Source organism: Porites lutea, chromosome 9 (genome assembly GCF_958299795.1).
Source record: "Porites lutea chromosome 9, jaPorLute2.1, whole genome shotgun sequence".
In the NCBI taxonomy this organism is placed as follows: domain Eukaryota; kingdom Metazoa; phylum Cnidaria; class Anthozoa; order Scleractinia; family Poritidae; genus Porites; species Porites lutea.
This window is the reverse complement of record NC_133209.1, coordinates 3,649,804-3,665,373: the sequence shown is the minus strand read 5'-3', so window position 1 is coordinate 3,665,373 and position 15,570 is coordinate 3,649,804. Positions and strand designations below refer to the sequence as shown.

Sequence of the window (15,570 nt, the reverse complement as noted above, 5' to 3'; positions counted from 1 at the left end):
TTTGCTTTGGTAAGGCAGTTGGGGGATATGTAGTCACGACAGAGCTGCTTGTGGTCACATGATCGTAAAATATCAAATTAAATCAGCTTGGATTTTTTGGAACCGCTCATTTTTTTGAACATATGCAAAGGGGAGAAGTGCATTCGGCTAATGCATCTCTTGAGTCAAACAGTAGAAACAAGACTAGGAAAGTGCCTGTTCCAATTTAATACGGAAACCCGAGTTGAGTTTCAGGCCACAGCTGGCAAATATGCCTTAATTGTAATGACAGATAGAGCTATTTTAATATATTACGTTTAACACAGTTTTAATATCTGTGACTGTTTTATCTCGTCTTTGCGTATAATCCAGTGGCGATATTGCAAAGCCACTCATTGTGGTATCACATCAATGTTAAGGCTGGTCAGTCAGTGATATTTATTCCAGTTAAAACACAAGATAAGAGAGCAAGTGCAGATACTAACATTACCTGTGAGCAGTTAGGAAACCTTTGCAGCAATATTAAGGGTACCATGGCAGCATATGCAAGACGTCAATCGTAGAAATATAAATCTATTTCACCGTCACCTATAGACAAAAATATACAGGCAGTTTCAATTAATTTTTGAACAACGAGCAAGAATTTTGTTTGGTTTTGTTTTGTTTTTTTGCATTCATTGTAAAGCACTGCAATGGGAACAGATGGGTACATGTAGTTTTACAGTACAAAAACAAAAACAAGAGCAGCAAGTTTGTTGACCTGCATCAAGATAGCCAGAGTCAGAGCCCAGAACCCCTGCCTGAGTGTCAGGGGTTTCTGGGGGAAAGGGGAAAGAAAGATGTGAAAAGGGGAGACAGCGAAGGGAAAGAAACTTCCCCTCTCTCTCCCCCCTCTCCTCTCTACAATTTCCTCTTCCCTACCCCCTGAGAAAGGCCTAATACTCAGATGTCAGACGAGGACATGCCACCAAGCCTCGTTTGAAACGAAAATTTTTCGCCTTTGTACTGTTTGTTTGGGGTATTTTTTCCAAGGGCATGCGCAATTAAAGCTAAGATTAAGCTCAGCCCCGTAGGTTTTATAGGACTCTTTCGTTTCATCTTCCTCAGTTTTTAATAAAGTGCATACTTATTATAATGAGTTTGTTATCATTTTGTTTCCTGTTTCTTAGTCTCTGCTATAATTAGTTAAAGAGTTTCTTTAATTTGATATTCTTTGCATCCTGCGGAAAAGGTTGGAGACCGGTCGACTATTTTTAAACAATTATCCGGAACGCATTTGAAACGATTATATATGGACCTTGATGACGATTATACGAAGATCTTTTTTTGGTAACGTCATGTCCTCTACTGACGGAGCCCGCATCTACGTCATTCGCTGGCTATGAAACCTCATCTATTTTCTGCTTTGAATATTGGACAGTTACTGTAACACTATAACCAAACTATTGTTTTGCTTGCTAAACTGAAACCAGCCGAAGATGTATTTTTAGCCAAAGAAGGAAGCTATCGAATATGACTATCAATATCACTATTAGTTTAGGATATATAATTGCCTTCACACTTTAGGTGTCTTTAGGGTCTTAAAACGTATAGTTATTGAGGTGAAGGTGACTCAGCTAAAGGCAAAAGACGCAACATGTACTGGTTTGTCGTTCTTTTCTTGGCCAGAACTGTGTATAGCAATTCGCATAATCCTGATGGTAAGGTATTCTTCTACTTAGTGAAAGAAACACCTACTAGAAAAACGAAATGTTAAGATTGTAGGGGCAGCTTCCCAAATCTACCATGACCTAATTAAAATATTCAATTGCTGGCTTTAAAACAATTAATGTAGTTCCCTCAAAGTTGTTTTTTGATAGACCTAATTGCAAACAGCTGAGTGATCGTTTTTAGGGTTTTAACTCGAGTTTGTTCTAAAGGGCTGTTTTAGTGAGTTACTGAAAGTTTAATTCATTGAATATTATTTCGTCTTCGTCTCACGAAAATCTGGATTTAAAAAAAAATACCTATTTTTTTCCTAGAACTTGAATTAAACATGATTGTTAGTTTATTGATGGTGAACCATTTTAAAAACTTTATACACATGTACATTACAAATAGCTGAAATTTGGCAATGTATTTAGATTTCCTTTTAAAGAAGTTCTGAGTGCACTAGAGAAAATACGTCCTTGATCAGTTCGGTGTCAAAAGTATTAGTCACCTAGTCAGAGGTTCAAGTACTCTCCTGGCTTAACAGATCAGAATGCAAAATTAACGCCCGCGAAAGAATCATTTACTTTTCAATTATATATTTAATTCATTTTTTTAAGTTATAAAATGTTAATAACGTCCCGTTCCCTTTTAATTTGCAATTGAAAACTATTGGAGGAAACTGACTATGATTTTAGGAATAACGCGGGTCTGGGCGGTCTGTTAAAGAAATCTGAGTAGAACGCACATAAACTTGAAGTATTCTACAAAGTTGCCTTCTTACGCATTCGTATTTTATTTAACTGTACTAGAAAAAAGCGACACAATTCGAAAGCCTCTTTTGTAGTAATGTCAGTACTTTGCGTAAGATAAAAATAAACTGGATCCCTGAGATATTGAATGTAATTATCTCAGACACATTCTTGGTACTGGGAAATTGATAACTCAGAACTATCTTTTAATAATTATGTTTCTATGTTTTGACCTAATGTGCCCGTCTTCTTCGATCGTTTGTTTGTTTTGGTAGAAAATCGAGGCATCTATAACCCAAACCTCTTTGAGGGAGACATGATTCTTTCACCAAAGCAGCGATACAACGCAGAACATGGAAGGGATGTTTTTGGCTCAGGCCGCAAAAGAGGTGCAAGCAAGTTCCCTCTGTGGCCATATGGGGTGCTTGTCTATACAATCGATTCCTCTCTTGGTGAGTAGACGGTGAAACCCATGTTAAATGCTGGTTGGTATTTTGAGTTAAGAGTAAATCAATCCTGACCTAAGTGATACAATACGATTTCGTTTATGGCCACGTGGAGAACTTGTTTTCGAAACCTAGCCGCAGCTTAAGGAAGTTCCCTATCAAAGCCAAAGCCTCTGGGCGGGCACCATTGCAAAATCTATAACGACAGCGGAAAACAGTGCACTCACGGTTTAAAAGACACTGCGAATTTTGACAACTTTCACTTTCATAAACTTGTACACCTAGAAGTATTTCTTTGTGGGATTTCTGAAAAATCTCTAAATGACTCGTGCCTCGGGAAACTACTCACAGGATTTGGAAGGGTATTCCCTAGATCCAGGATCTGACATAAATACAGAGCGGGATGCGGGAAACGTTAAAGGGATACGAGATTTGACAGGAATACAGCGCGGGATGCAGGAAACGTTAACGGGATACGGGATTTGACTTAAATACAATGCGGGATGCGGGAAACGTTAAAGGGATAAGAGATTTGATTGAAATATAGTGCGGGATGCGGGAAACGTTAACGGGATAAGAGATTTGACTGAAATACAGTGCGGGATTCGGGAAACGTTAAAGAGATACAAGATTTGATCGAAATAAAGTACGGGATGCCGCAAACGTTAACGGGATAAAGGGTTTGAGTGCTACCCTGGAAGCGGGATTCGCCAAAATCTGGGCACTGATGTGGGACTGGGAAAAGAAACGATATTCGGGATAGCAATGAAGGAAGTTCGGGATGCGGGATTCTCTTGAAAAATTAAGGAGCGGGAATGCAGGATCAGAATCTCCCTTTCCAGACCCTCATCTTACTTTCACTGGTTTCTCTTAATTCCGCTGAGATTATCGAAGCCAGCCAGTAATTACCAGTAATTTATTGATTGCATTCCTGTCGTATTAACATCAAGAAATTCACAATTTTTTACCAAGGACCGAAAAATCTGAAATAGCCTTTCTGTATCTATTACAAACTTGTCAAGAACACAAAGTACTAGAGCTTTTATTAAAAGTTACTGAATAAACCTAGCCGCACTCCTTTAATTTGCCCTTATTTCTTAACACATTGTGATGTCGAGGTGACGTGGCCTGTGCTATAAGCCTGGTGGTTTCTTGAGGTCACCTCGCCAAACAACATGCTACATTCTGTATCTTTCATTTTAATATCAAGGTTAATAAATAAATGATGATGATGATGATGATGATGATGATGATGATGAAGAAGATGAAGATTGTTAAATAAAACAAACAAACAAACAAACAAACAAACAAAGAAGGAAACAAGTATTTGTTTCTCTCTGGACCAATCATAAAACAAGCGTTGACTGTAGCTTAAAAAATTATTAATAGGGATTGTGTTTAGAAAGGATTAAACAATGATCACTGTGGCATTAGCTTATTCCAGAGAGCATTTATAGGTAACAAGCTGTTATTTGTATTTTAGCCAGACATCGAAAGGCATTAAGGGCTATAAGAGCAGGAATGGCTGATTGGACAAACAAAACGTGCATACGCTTTAAGCAAAGGGTGAATGAGTCATCCTACGTGTTATTCAAAAATGGAAATGGGTAAGAACTGCTGAGATTTTTTCTAACTTTATAAAATTCTATTAAAATATCAGGAGAAACTTTTTGGCAAAGTGGAACACAAATGAACCTACTTTAACCGCCTGAATTTAAACTTGAAATTTGCAATCAAAAACGTTTTCTCTGGGAATTTCGTCAATTATCATGCATTGAGTCGTCGTGAGTGTCTGATCGAGTCTCGGATCATTTTTATATATTGGAGAAATAACTTCTTTTATGTACTTTTACACCTCTTGCCACCCAGTTTAAAAGCCACGCGAAGCCTAAACAAGGAAATGATCTGATAATTAGCTATAGCACGTGGTTCGCGAGAATTTCACAAAGTCTTTTGAAATCGGCGCGGTTTTCATCTGAACTTTAACCGGTAAAACTAGGAACATTAAACACCGAAGACTTTTTTCGAACTAACGTTTAATGCGTTAGGATATCAGATCAGTAAAACACTCTTTTGAGTGATTCGTCAAAGTATTAGGAATAACTCTCAGAGAAATTCCCTTAAGAAGCTAAAATTTGTTAAAAGGGGTTCCGGTGATTTGGATGCTAAACCGCAACCCACGTCCCTTCCCCCACGGTCTAATTTCTTGCTGTTTCTTGATTATGAGTGAAAAACGATACGTGCTTCTATATATATTTAGTAAGATCCAACTAGTGGTCTATTAATTATCAGTGCTGCGTTCTGATGGATTGAGCTACTACTAGACTATATGTTATAGCCCACTAGTAGCGAAAAGTGCCGGCTTTGAAAATCTAAATAATGGCGGCTGAATTGCGTTTTGCTAGCTAAAGTTGTTTCGTCTCGATATTTTTGACCAACTAGTGGGATTTTACTAACACAATTAGTTCTCTCGCCACCATGGGAACTGAGTCATTAGCCCTTTCGGCCTTCGGCCTTATGGGCTTTTGACTCAGAGCCCACTCGGGCTCGAGGAATAATTGTTAAATATATACTTAGGTGCTCCTCGCAACTTGGAAGAACTGGAAGGCGACAAAACATCACTCTAGCACGGGGATGCTGGATCAAGGGCATTGTGGTTCACGAAATTGGTAAATCGACACATCAATTTTTGTCATCAACTTCATGAGCAAAAGTAATTCTAAAAACATGTTTGCAGAAAAGATAACTAATAAAAAAAAATAATAAATACTTTTTCAGGACATGCGCTCGGTTTCTTTCACGAACAGTCTCGTCCTGACAGAGATAACTTTGTCGAGATATTGCTTAAGAACGTACTACCGGGTAAGTACGCAAATTTTGCCATCTTTCTCCCAACACTGGAGTGCCAAAATTTTGCAAATGGGCCATTTGCACGATATGACATCTATCTAAGACCAGAATTCATTTCGTTTCTTTCTTTTATATTTGTTAAAATTTGGTATTCCCTGTGAGGTTTGAGTAACAAAAGCCCTAATTTGAACAAGGAAACGAAACCCTGAAGGATTCTGGTAGTAGTAGTAAAATGACGCCATTGTGCCAAGACTGCCAATGGCCTACGAGATACATTTATCTTCATGTGTCCGGCACATTTCTCTCTGAATGCATAGCGACTTTCTGCTATTCACTACAGGGAATCGTTAAAAGTTGGGTCATTGATATCGACGTACCGAGTGTAATGGACGTGTAGAAGATATTGCCGTAAATGATCGATTAAGCGCGCTACTCGACTAAGCGCCGCATCTTTACCGAAAATAAGTTAATATGCTTAACTCTCGAATAAGCGCCGCGGCGCTAATTTGGGAATTTACAAATAAACGACCCACCTTTTGTACGGCGCTTGATATATAGAGGATATTACATGGCCGCTTGGAGATACGAAATTTCTCTTCGAGTGTTGAAAAATATTTCACGAGTGAGCGCAGCGAACAAGTGAAATATTTTTTCAACACTCGAAGAGAAATTTCGTATCTCCAAGCGGCCATGTAATGTTCTATTAATTATATAAACACCAGTGAACTACCAAACCATTTAACTTTAATAGTTTTTTGGTGTGAAAGGCGCGATCTATTATGTAGCTATAGCAACTGTGATATTTTCACGTGTGAAGATAACATGTTATTTTCACACGTGAAGATATCAAGTTTTCGCGCGAAAGCTCACCTGGTATTTCATTGGTGTTTATATAATAAAAAGGGATATCAAAACCATATCGCTATATGAGACCTCGACCAACTCGTGAGTTCTAAAGTTTTAATGTAGGCTCTTGAAACCGGGTTCATACAACAGTTCGAGGTGTACATATTTTATATAATTTAAATTGTGCATACCTATAGTACGCGCCTCACGTATTTCTCTCGATACTCCTCTCGATGTTTTACCCGTGGTTGAAATAAGCGCCGCACCTATAACAGGGAAAATGAAATAAGCGCCGCGGTGCTTAATCGATCATTTACGGTAATATTCCAGATATTAGTTTAATTGACGTCGGTCTCCCATCCCTTTCTCTTACCTTCTTTCAGGTACAGAGGGCAATTTTCGAAAATACGGCACTGGTCTTTATATTGACTCTCTTGGAAGCAAGTACGATTACGGAAGCGTGATGCACTACGGAGAGAAGTATTTTAGTAAAAACGGTCTGCCCACGATACGAGTTAAACAACCGGGAGTAAGTTGCTATAAAAATATTGAGCTCCTTGTAGCTAGTGTGAAGAAAGCAAATGTTAAAAAGGCATGATGGGGATTTTGATAATTATAACAATATATAAGAAGAAGAAGAAGAAGAAGAAGAAGACTACATGTACTGTGGGATATGAACATCCCATGTGACCATGCAATTGAAGCTTGAAGACCGGACATTATGGGTGTAAACCAACAGGGACATGAGAACTGTGCAGGTGATACCGATTGTGTGGATAATAGGGACGTGCGACAACGAACTTGGAGAAGTGACTGGAAAAGTTGGACAGGCGAATTAGCATTTCAGTCTTTCTCCACAAAAACTACGCTATTAGGAACAGTAAGGATTTTAACGAAAGTTTTAGAGTTATAGAGTAAGAAGGTGTACTCTAAAAGGCCTTTGGTCATGGGTTATGACTCGCTTCCTTAGCAAGTAAATCGGTTTGAGATCAGCCATTGCTGTTCCAGTAGGCTCTAAGCTCGAACATGGTCCCCTGGTTTAAAAACCAATTATCTGACTGACCATTATTCTCTTTTAGGCTAAAATTGGCCAAAGAATTGGTCTAAGTGCTACAGATGCGATTCAAGCAAACAAGTTATATCAATCTTGCACCGGTAAATAGAATCTAATTTTTCAGTCGGTTTGTTGCCTATAATACCTCCGAATATTTTTTTAATTGCTCTTTACAGAGCAAACAAATTTTCAGAGGCTGAAAAAGGAATAGAAATAAAGAAGAAATTATAAGACACGCCAAATGCCTTAGAGAAGAACTATTGTCTTCAAGAGGTCGCCAATGGTGTCTGAGTTAAAAATTCAACGATAGTAAAAATGATATTTTGGACTGTTAAACTTTAAAACCAGTCAACTAAGTACTATTTCACAATTACTTTAGAGTACAAGACCTGTGAACTGACCCGCCTTGAGTAATAAAATAATAGCAGTTTAATAGATTATTATGATTCCTTTCAAAGCATCATTTTAATTCATTCTCAACGTTAGCGTTTATCAATTTACTACGGAAAGATATCAAATGATTCTATCAAAGGGAAAGCAGGGCATGATTGGTTTTTCGTCAATTTTTAACAAAGCAGGAGTTTAACTTGAGAACGTTGGTCCAAATTGTAATTCGTTTCCATCCTGTTTCCATTTTTTTTGTTCATTTTCTCGTTCCTAATTTCCTATTCCTCACTTCTCGCTTTGATACACCCAAACGGATGTAATAAATCCTGACTCAGCCAGAAATGCTTATCCTATCGTTGATAAATGTTGAAGTAACATTAACTGCTGACAGTTTTTTTTATTCTATTGTACTTTTTTATTCTTTCGTCAATTTTAATATGTGTTTTATCTTTTTCAGGAGTTGTGTGTCGGGATCGTTGGTCTCTCTGCAGACGTTACTCACGATTCTGCCGTAGCATATCCCGGCTCAGACGTTTGTGTGAAAAGACCTGCAAAGTCTGCTAAAACTGAGACACCTTAGCCAAGGTCCTTAGGTCGGACCAACAGAAATGATGCGGTGTGAGGAAAATCTAAGGATTTTTTTTTTCTTCCTTGTCTCACCAAATCATTGCTCCTCTGCTCTGAAGGAGTCATTTTACAACTAACAATATTCTGAAAGTAAGAAAAACCTATAATAAAAGCATTTAAGTTTGGTAAAATAAAAAAAGCAACAGATAGTATAGAAATGTTGTATTTATTCTAACCAACCCAATCGAATGGCTATACTATAATTTTATATGCACCCTTGATTATTCTACAAGAGTCGACCGTTTGCATAAAGAAGCTATCTGGCGAAGTCCATGTTACAAAACGGTTGCTAGTATTACGGCAAATATTGTAAATGGACAGCAGTAATTTATGAATACAAAGCATTTTGACTTGATCAGTGTATAAGAGATTTTGAAGATCACGAAAAGGAACAAATAAACTGATTGACAAGAGTACCTAAACCGCCGTCCCCTTTAACCGGCAACAAAAAATTGGCAAGTGCACGTACGATACGGATTGAAAATGTAGTTGAATGCACACCGATGGCCCTTTAAATTAATTTCAATGGAACCTGAAAAATGCAAGCTGTTTGTCATACTTGTCTCTTATTGGCGACGATATTGTGGAGCTTCTATATCCGGTTCCAGTATTCTCTTTGTTGTTGAAGAGTGCTAGTACGGTTACTACATAACTGAAAAACGACGTTATACATGTATATGTGCACACACTCTTCTTTTTATATAAGAATGTTGTTTTTCCGGCCCACTGAATATCCTTATTTTTCTGTCGATTTCAGGCTGTCAGTGAAAATATTTTGGAATTATTCTTAAGTTATAGCTTATGACACTTCCACTTTAGAATATGTATTGGGGTTTCAATTGCTAGTGATCTGTGTCTTGGTATCTGTTTTGCCGTTTAATGAAAGTAATAATTTTATACGGTTATTTAAAAAAATATATAATTGTAATATATTTAGAGATTTTCAACACACAAAATTTAGTCCCGGGGGAGTTTTCAAATTCTTCGCCTCAGGTTTATCACTCTTAAAATATTCTTAAAATTTCGACGATTTCAGCCCCGATATTCTAATAAAATATATTCTCATTACAAAAAAAGTGCAAACGAAGCTTGACTGTAGTGAGTACTAGAAAAAAAATGAAAAGTTATAAACTAAACGCGATAACGATACTATTTAAACATAAATAATTAGAGTTGGCTTCTTAAATCATGACAAGGATATATGTTGAACAATTAAAAAGTCAGTCATGGTTAGTATTCCAACAACAAAAAAGCCGTAACGTGTTTAATCGACTTAATGTAACGAGGCACAGTCGAATAACTAAATGCTCTCTCAAACAGCCGAAACGGCGAAAGTCGGCGAGTTTCTTGATCTGCAACATAACGTTTCTCGAAGATTTATTCATTTATTCAATAATCCTGCGGTTTTTGTTCACCCTGACTGATTTCCGGAAGCTTATAACTTAAGCAGTTAAAGATAAATTGCTTTTGAAGTTTCTTCATAGATTCTTTCTAATTTTGTTATTCAGTATGCTACTTAAGTGAAGATCCTCAGTTTTTTTTTAATTTTTTGGGGACAATTTTTTTTTGATATGCTTCAAGTGCGTGGCAAACTTAAAAATTAGTAATGTTTTGAAGGTCCTCATTTGGAGAGGGGGAAGGGGGTACTTCTTATAATGGCCTTTAAGAGGCGACTCCCCCCGAGAGGGGTATACTGTTTTAAGGCTTCAGATATATGCAAAGTTAGGCCGGGACTTTCACAAGTTGAAGTATATGAAAGGGGAGGGAATCCTGTCATTTTAGTCTGTAAAGAGGTCCATAGCAGATGCATTTTATGGCTGTGAAAAAGTCAAGAAAACTTTCTGGTTTGAGGTTTATTTATATCTGTTAAAGAGAGTGCAATGAACAACATTTAAAAGGGATGCAAGATTCTAAACTAGGTGTGCGAAAGGGGCACTATTTGTCAATACAAGGTATAAACGAAAGGGGTATCTTTTCTGCAAAAAATAATACATAATAGAGAAAGGGGGTGGACCTTATTAGGACGAAGCCTCCCCGTAGAAAACATTGTTGAGTACCCTCCAGAGGGCATAGTCTCGTACTGAAGAGATGACCTTGGCGATTTTTTCAGAACGTTAGCGAAACGACCTGTCTTAAAATACTCTGATCGTAAGAACGCCTAGTTTTTAAAAAACATGTCCTTTGCTAATGAAGACAAGGAGCAGCACTACCGCAAAACGTCAAAAAATTGTGGTTTGAAGACTGGGAGTAGAGGTTAATCTTCCAACTAAACTATCGTAACGTTTTTGCCGTCTTTAATCTCATAACCAGTCGCCGGCTGGGGTGGCGGCATGTTAAATATCAAAGACAAAAAGCGTCAAAATTCATTCTAAATCAATATTGTCAATTCTATTTCTTGCATATATAACTGGGCAAATTGTAGGTTTCTGTTAGGTTTCGAAGCTACCACTTAAAGTACAGACAGTGAATCCGTGAACATTCCACCTTAAAGTGTAGAGAACTTAGCATGCATTGGTTTGTCATTCTTTTGCTGGTTAGAGCTGTGTTCAGCTATTCACATAGTCCAGACGGTAAGTTTTAATATAATCTTCCTTACAGTAGAAAGAAATAAACGCAAACCAAGGTGTGTTAAAGATATAGCGGGTTGTGTCGCCCGAGTCGAATAGCCTGATAGTACTAAATATTAAAGATAAAATATTCCACAGAATAAAGCGATACATACAAATTGAAAAAAAAAAATAATAGTTAAGTTTCTTGAACTAGATTTCTTGACAGAGAATGGAGAAATAGATAATAATTGGCTTTCGATTCCACTGGGTTTTTTAGTCTTTCTCGTACAAGAGGAAGGAAGTTTAGAAAAGGGTCTCGACCACACTTAAAAAGATGTAACGGAGTCTTAACTAATTTAAAAATGATTTAACAGACTATTAAACTTTACTGTATTATAAATTTTTATGAATTGAAATTAAATAGCTTCACTTTGCTGATAATGAGGGTAGAGTTTTTACCTCTAAGTTCTTATAACCTCTGAGTAATTCTGATTCATTGAAGTTCTCTCCTCAAGTGCTTTACCAAACAAGGAGTAAAGAAGGTTTTCAAATAGTCCTCTTTGTAGAAATCTCATAGATCAGAGCAACATGGCTATTTGAAATGAGTGAGACAGCTTTGTTGTTGTTCTTGAACTCATGATCATTTAGCATCTTCTCTTGTTAATATAACACCTTCTCTGGTTAATATAGACTTAAGTGTTAAGTCAATTCTACGATTAGTTGTTTATTTTGATAAATTGGAAGCAATTGTCTAGGTTTAAAGCACCACTAAATAGTAGAATTTGTTTGTTTATGAATATTTTTTGAAACCAGTTTATTTTAATGGGTATTATAGCCCTATACATTTTTTCAACTAAATACAGCTCACCTCAAGACTCATCTATCTGAAAGTTTTTCAGCTCTAAATATCATCAGCCATAGTGATTAATCATTATAAGGGTAAATCTGCCAAGTAACTTTAGATATAATTTTACGGATGAAAGTTTATTTGAAAAGCATTGAAGACATAAGCAGAATTCATATTTAATTATACGTCGTGACAAACATTTTACATGAAGCTACAGCTTAAAGCTTGGTTAAAATTTATGTAAAATATTGAGATATTGGCTAGGTTCAAGAAATCATCACGCAAAAAAAGGCGAAATCAAAACATGAGCTAATATTCTGTGTCAATCTTAACCTCCAAAAAACAAGTTCTTGTCCTCAAGAAGGAATGTATCGATTACTAGCAAAGCTTCCAAGGGATAAAAAATGGACCGTGAAAAGGAGGTATACACCTAACGGTTGTCACTGTAAATTTTGAAATTAACCCAATTTACGTTGACCACACCAAAACCGTTTTATGTTGTTGATTTGCAAATGCCACCAGCCTGTATAGAATGAAGCACTTAATATATGATAGCTATGGCAAGTATCTGACTAGGGGAGGGGAAAACTGTGTATTCCTGTAGCTGCATCATTTATAAAATGCCTCAAGATAAAATAAATTGTACCTTAAGAGTAAAGTGCTGTTTCCCTACACTTAACATGTCAAGAGGTTTGGCTCGCTTTCCGAAAACTTATTTTATTTTATCATATTTTATTTTTGAGGGAAAGTTGTATTGTCTGTATTTCAAGTCACCGACCGTAAAGCAAATATGTTTTGGTTTTCATTCCTTTCTTTACAGTGTAATTCGAGGGTCTGGGTACTAGGAAAGGGTCGACCCCAGTTTTTTTTCTCTGAAGCCTATTTTTCACCCAAAATGCTTTGCGCGCTCGTGTTTTTGTTTATAAACCTTCTAGACTTTTCGTAGGACAACGCCTCTCGATATAGTTACAGTCGTTGACGGTATGGCCATAAACCGAAGTCAAACGAGATAAAATGCAAAACCCATAAGCAAAGTATTCTAAAATACTTTACTGTTCAAAACTGAGGGTCGCCCCTGCAACACGCTGTTTATTTAATGAGCTTTTTGAATGACTACAATACGAAGTTGCGTCTAAGTTTTGGAAAACTAAGGGCCTGTTTACATGGAGGTGGGTGACCCCGGGTAGGTGAGATAACCCGCTTAGGTGGGGTAACCCGCCTGTCCATACAATCTCTCATTTTAATTTGATATCGTTTACATGATAGGTAGGGTGTTCCGCAACTTGTTACCTAACCTGTCTCGGGTCCCCTACCTCCACGTAAACAGGCCCTAAAACTAGTATTAATGCCGGAGGTATTAATTTGCTAACAGAATTTTTCTCGGGCGCGTAGAGTTTTCAGAGAAAATAAAAAAGCTCATTGTTTGAAGAACAATGCAAAGATTGTTAAAGACTAATTCTTTTATACATCTTTGTCCATGTTTTCACTTGTGGTGAATGAAACCTTAAGAAACAAACAAACAAACCAAGACGTTTGATCACGGTGGCGTATGAGCACCACCTAGGCTTTCGTTTCTTGTGCAATTACGTTTTACCTCATAGTAATCCTGTCTTGCTTTCAGCTTAACAACAAGGATGAGTCAAAATTCAAAAGACAGAAAGGGAAAACTCAATTTCAAACGTTATCAAAAATAATTGAAATTTTGGATTCATAAAAGTACCGCCCAGATCTTTGGTATTGGCTTTTAATAACTCATACTTATTCAAACTTGTTATCGTTTTCTAGAAAATCAAGGCATAGATGATCCTAACCTTTTTGAGGGAGACATTATTCTTACACGAGACCAGCGTTACAGAGCGGAGCATGGGAAGCCTGTGTTTGGCTCAAACCGGCGCAAAAGAGGTACAAGCACGTTCCCCCTGTGGCCACTTGGGGAACTGGTCTATGAAATCGATTCCTCTCTTGGTGAGTTCTCGGTGAAACCAAGTCAAATCTTAGTTAAGATGAAGGGTAATCAATCCTGGCCTCAGCGCTACTGCATAAGTCATTAAGCTAAGTCATTTTAAAAGATTCCGTTATACAGTAACAAACCCACCACGTTATTACAGCCAACCCGTTATGACAACCATATTTTTTTTTCTGCACGAACATAATTACATTCATTTCCTTACTCAATAACCTGGTCAATACGACCAGCTCGCTATTGTGTGCAATATGGCCTAAATTAATTTTTTATACCTCTTCAAAGTGACCAGTCAAATTACTTATATCATGAGACCGGTTTGCAATTAAGCAAAGCAATCAATCTGATAAACAGGTACTGTTCTAAACTTGCTAAATGAGCGTTCAAAATGAATGATCGATATCGTTAACCGTAAGATTGATTGTCAGAACTAGCAGAACTAGATTATGCTTGTCAGTATTCAGCCCCAGTGAGTATACTTGCAATATATAATGTACATTTTGCAACGTTAAATTCGTTAGAAAATACGCCGTTAATACCATCAGGAATCAGAAGCAACCACACGACGGCGTCGGGGAATTAAAAAGCGATGAGTACAAAAAATAAATAAAATAGCACCTCGGCTCGCGTATTGCACTTTTTAGGACATTACTTTGTGATCACTGCACAGCTATGACGTGGAGCTTTACAAAGTGACGTTGTTACAGAGCACGTGAGAATCGATGTTTTTTCTATTTCTGAAATTTGGTATGTTCCCAAATTATTAAAGTGTTCTCCACGAAAATACACCAACATTTGACCAGTAAGAGCCTGTTGAATTAATCGCGATTTTGAATTAAAGTTCCGATGCTTTCGCTTTCGCGGTTGCTTGGACTCCCCGGAATTCCCCTAGCCCAGGGGGTTAGTCTATGGAGGCTCTGGGTGGGCCTAACTGACAACTGATCCAGTATTTAACTATTGAACTGATTTTCAGCTGGAAGTTCCGCTGCAATGGACGCTATAAACGCAGGAATGGATGAATGGACCTCAAAAACTTGCATACGCTTTAAAAAGAGGACGAATGAGCCATCCTACGTCGTATTCCAGGACGGTAGCGGGTAAGAACTCTCGAAAATGATCACCAGCACTCAAAAAACATCTGATTCAGTAGGGGATCAGTGCCTCCCCCTCCCTATTTTTAGACCAAACGGAAGCCCGAAGGGCCGGAAAAAAAAAATTTTGAGACCTCCCCCACCACCACCCCCCTATCTGAAGGTCTGGATTCGCCACTGTGATTGGCGCCAAGTGTTGTTCGAAAAAGGGACTACTTGCCTTTGCGACATCACATTCCCGCGTCCATTTTTATCACCACCCGCCAGAAATGAGCAGGGATATTGAGGCCAAGAACATAAATGTAGCCAAATATCAAACTTTTAAGATGTCTTGACCAAAACGTTCTCAGGCTGGTAAAATGTGCAATCGGTACATAATAAACTGGTTCTTATGGAATGGTTTGCCATCGACTCTTCGGCAAACAGAATCCATACACATTTTTAAATCTGGCTGCAGGGAATTCTTCAAATAATATACATTCGGCATCCA

The 15,570-nt window shown here is 37.6% G+C and overlaps 2 protein-coding genes across 2 annotated transcripts in view; both read left to right on the top strand.

Moving 5' to 3' along the window:
* The window catches only part of LOC140948159 (nematocyst expressed protein 6-like), a 40,408-nt gene that overhangs the window by 18,713 nt on the left and 6,125 nt on the right, over nt 1–15,570 (top strand). Inside the window, exons 4-5 of the mRNA XM_073397382.1 lie at nt 13,812–13,991; nt 14,963–15,086. Coding sequence (XP_073253483.1) covers nt 13,812–13,991; nt 14,963–15,086 — 304 coding nt within the window. The remainder of the gene's footprint in view (nt 1–13,811; nt 13,992–14,962; nt 15,087–15,570) is intronic.
* LOC140947310 (zinc metalloproteinase nas-15-like) lies at nt 1,561–8,749 on the top strand. The gene is made up of 8 exons (XM_073396372.1): nt 1,561–1,679; nt 2,696–2,872; nt 4,350–4,473; nt 5,444–5,535; nt 5,645–5,728; nt 6,946–7,091; nt 7,642–7,717; nt 8,461–8,749. The coding sequence occupies exons 1-8, from the start codon at nt 1,616–1,618 to the stop codon at nt 8,565–8,567; spliced, it is 870 nt and encodes a 289-aa protein (XP_073252473.1). The 5' UTR covers nt 1,561–1,615; the 3' UTR covers nt 8,568–8,749.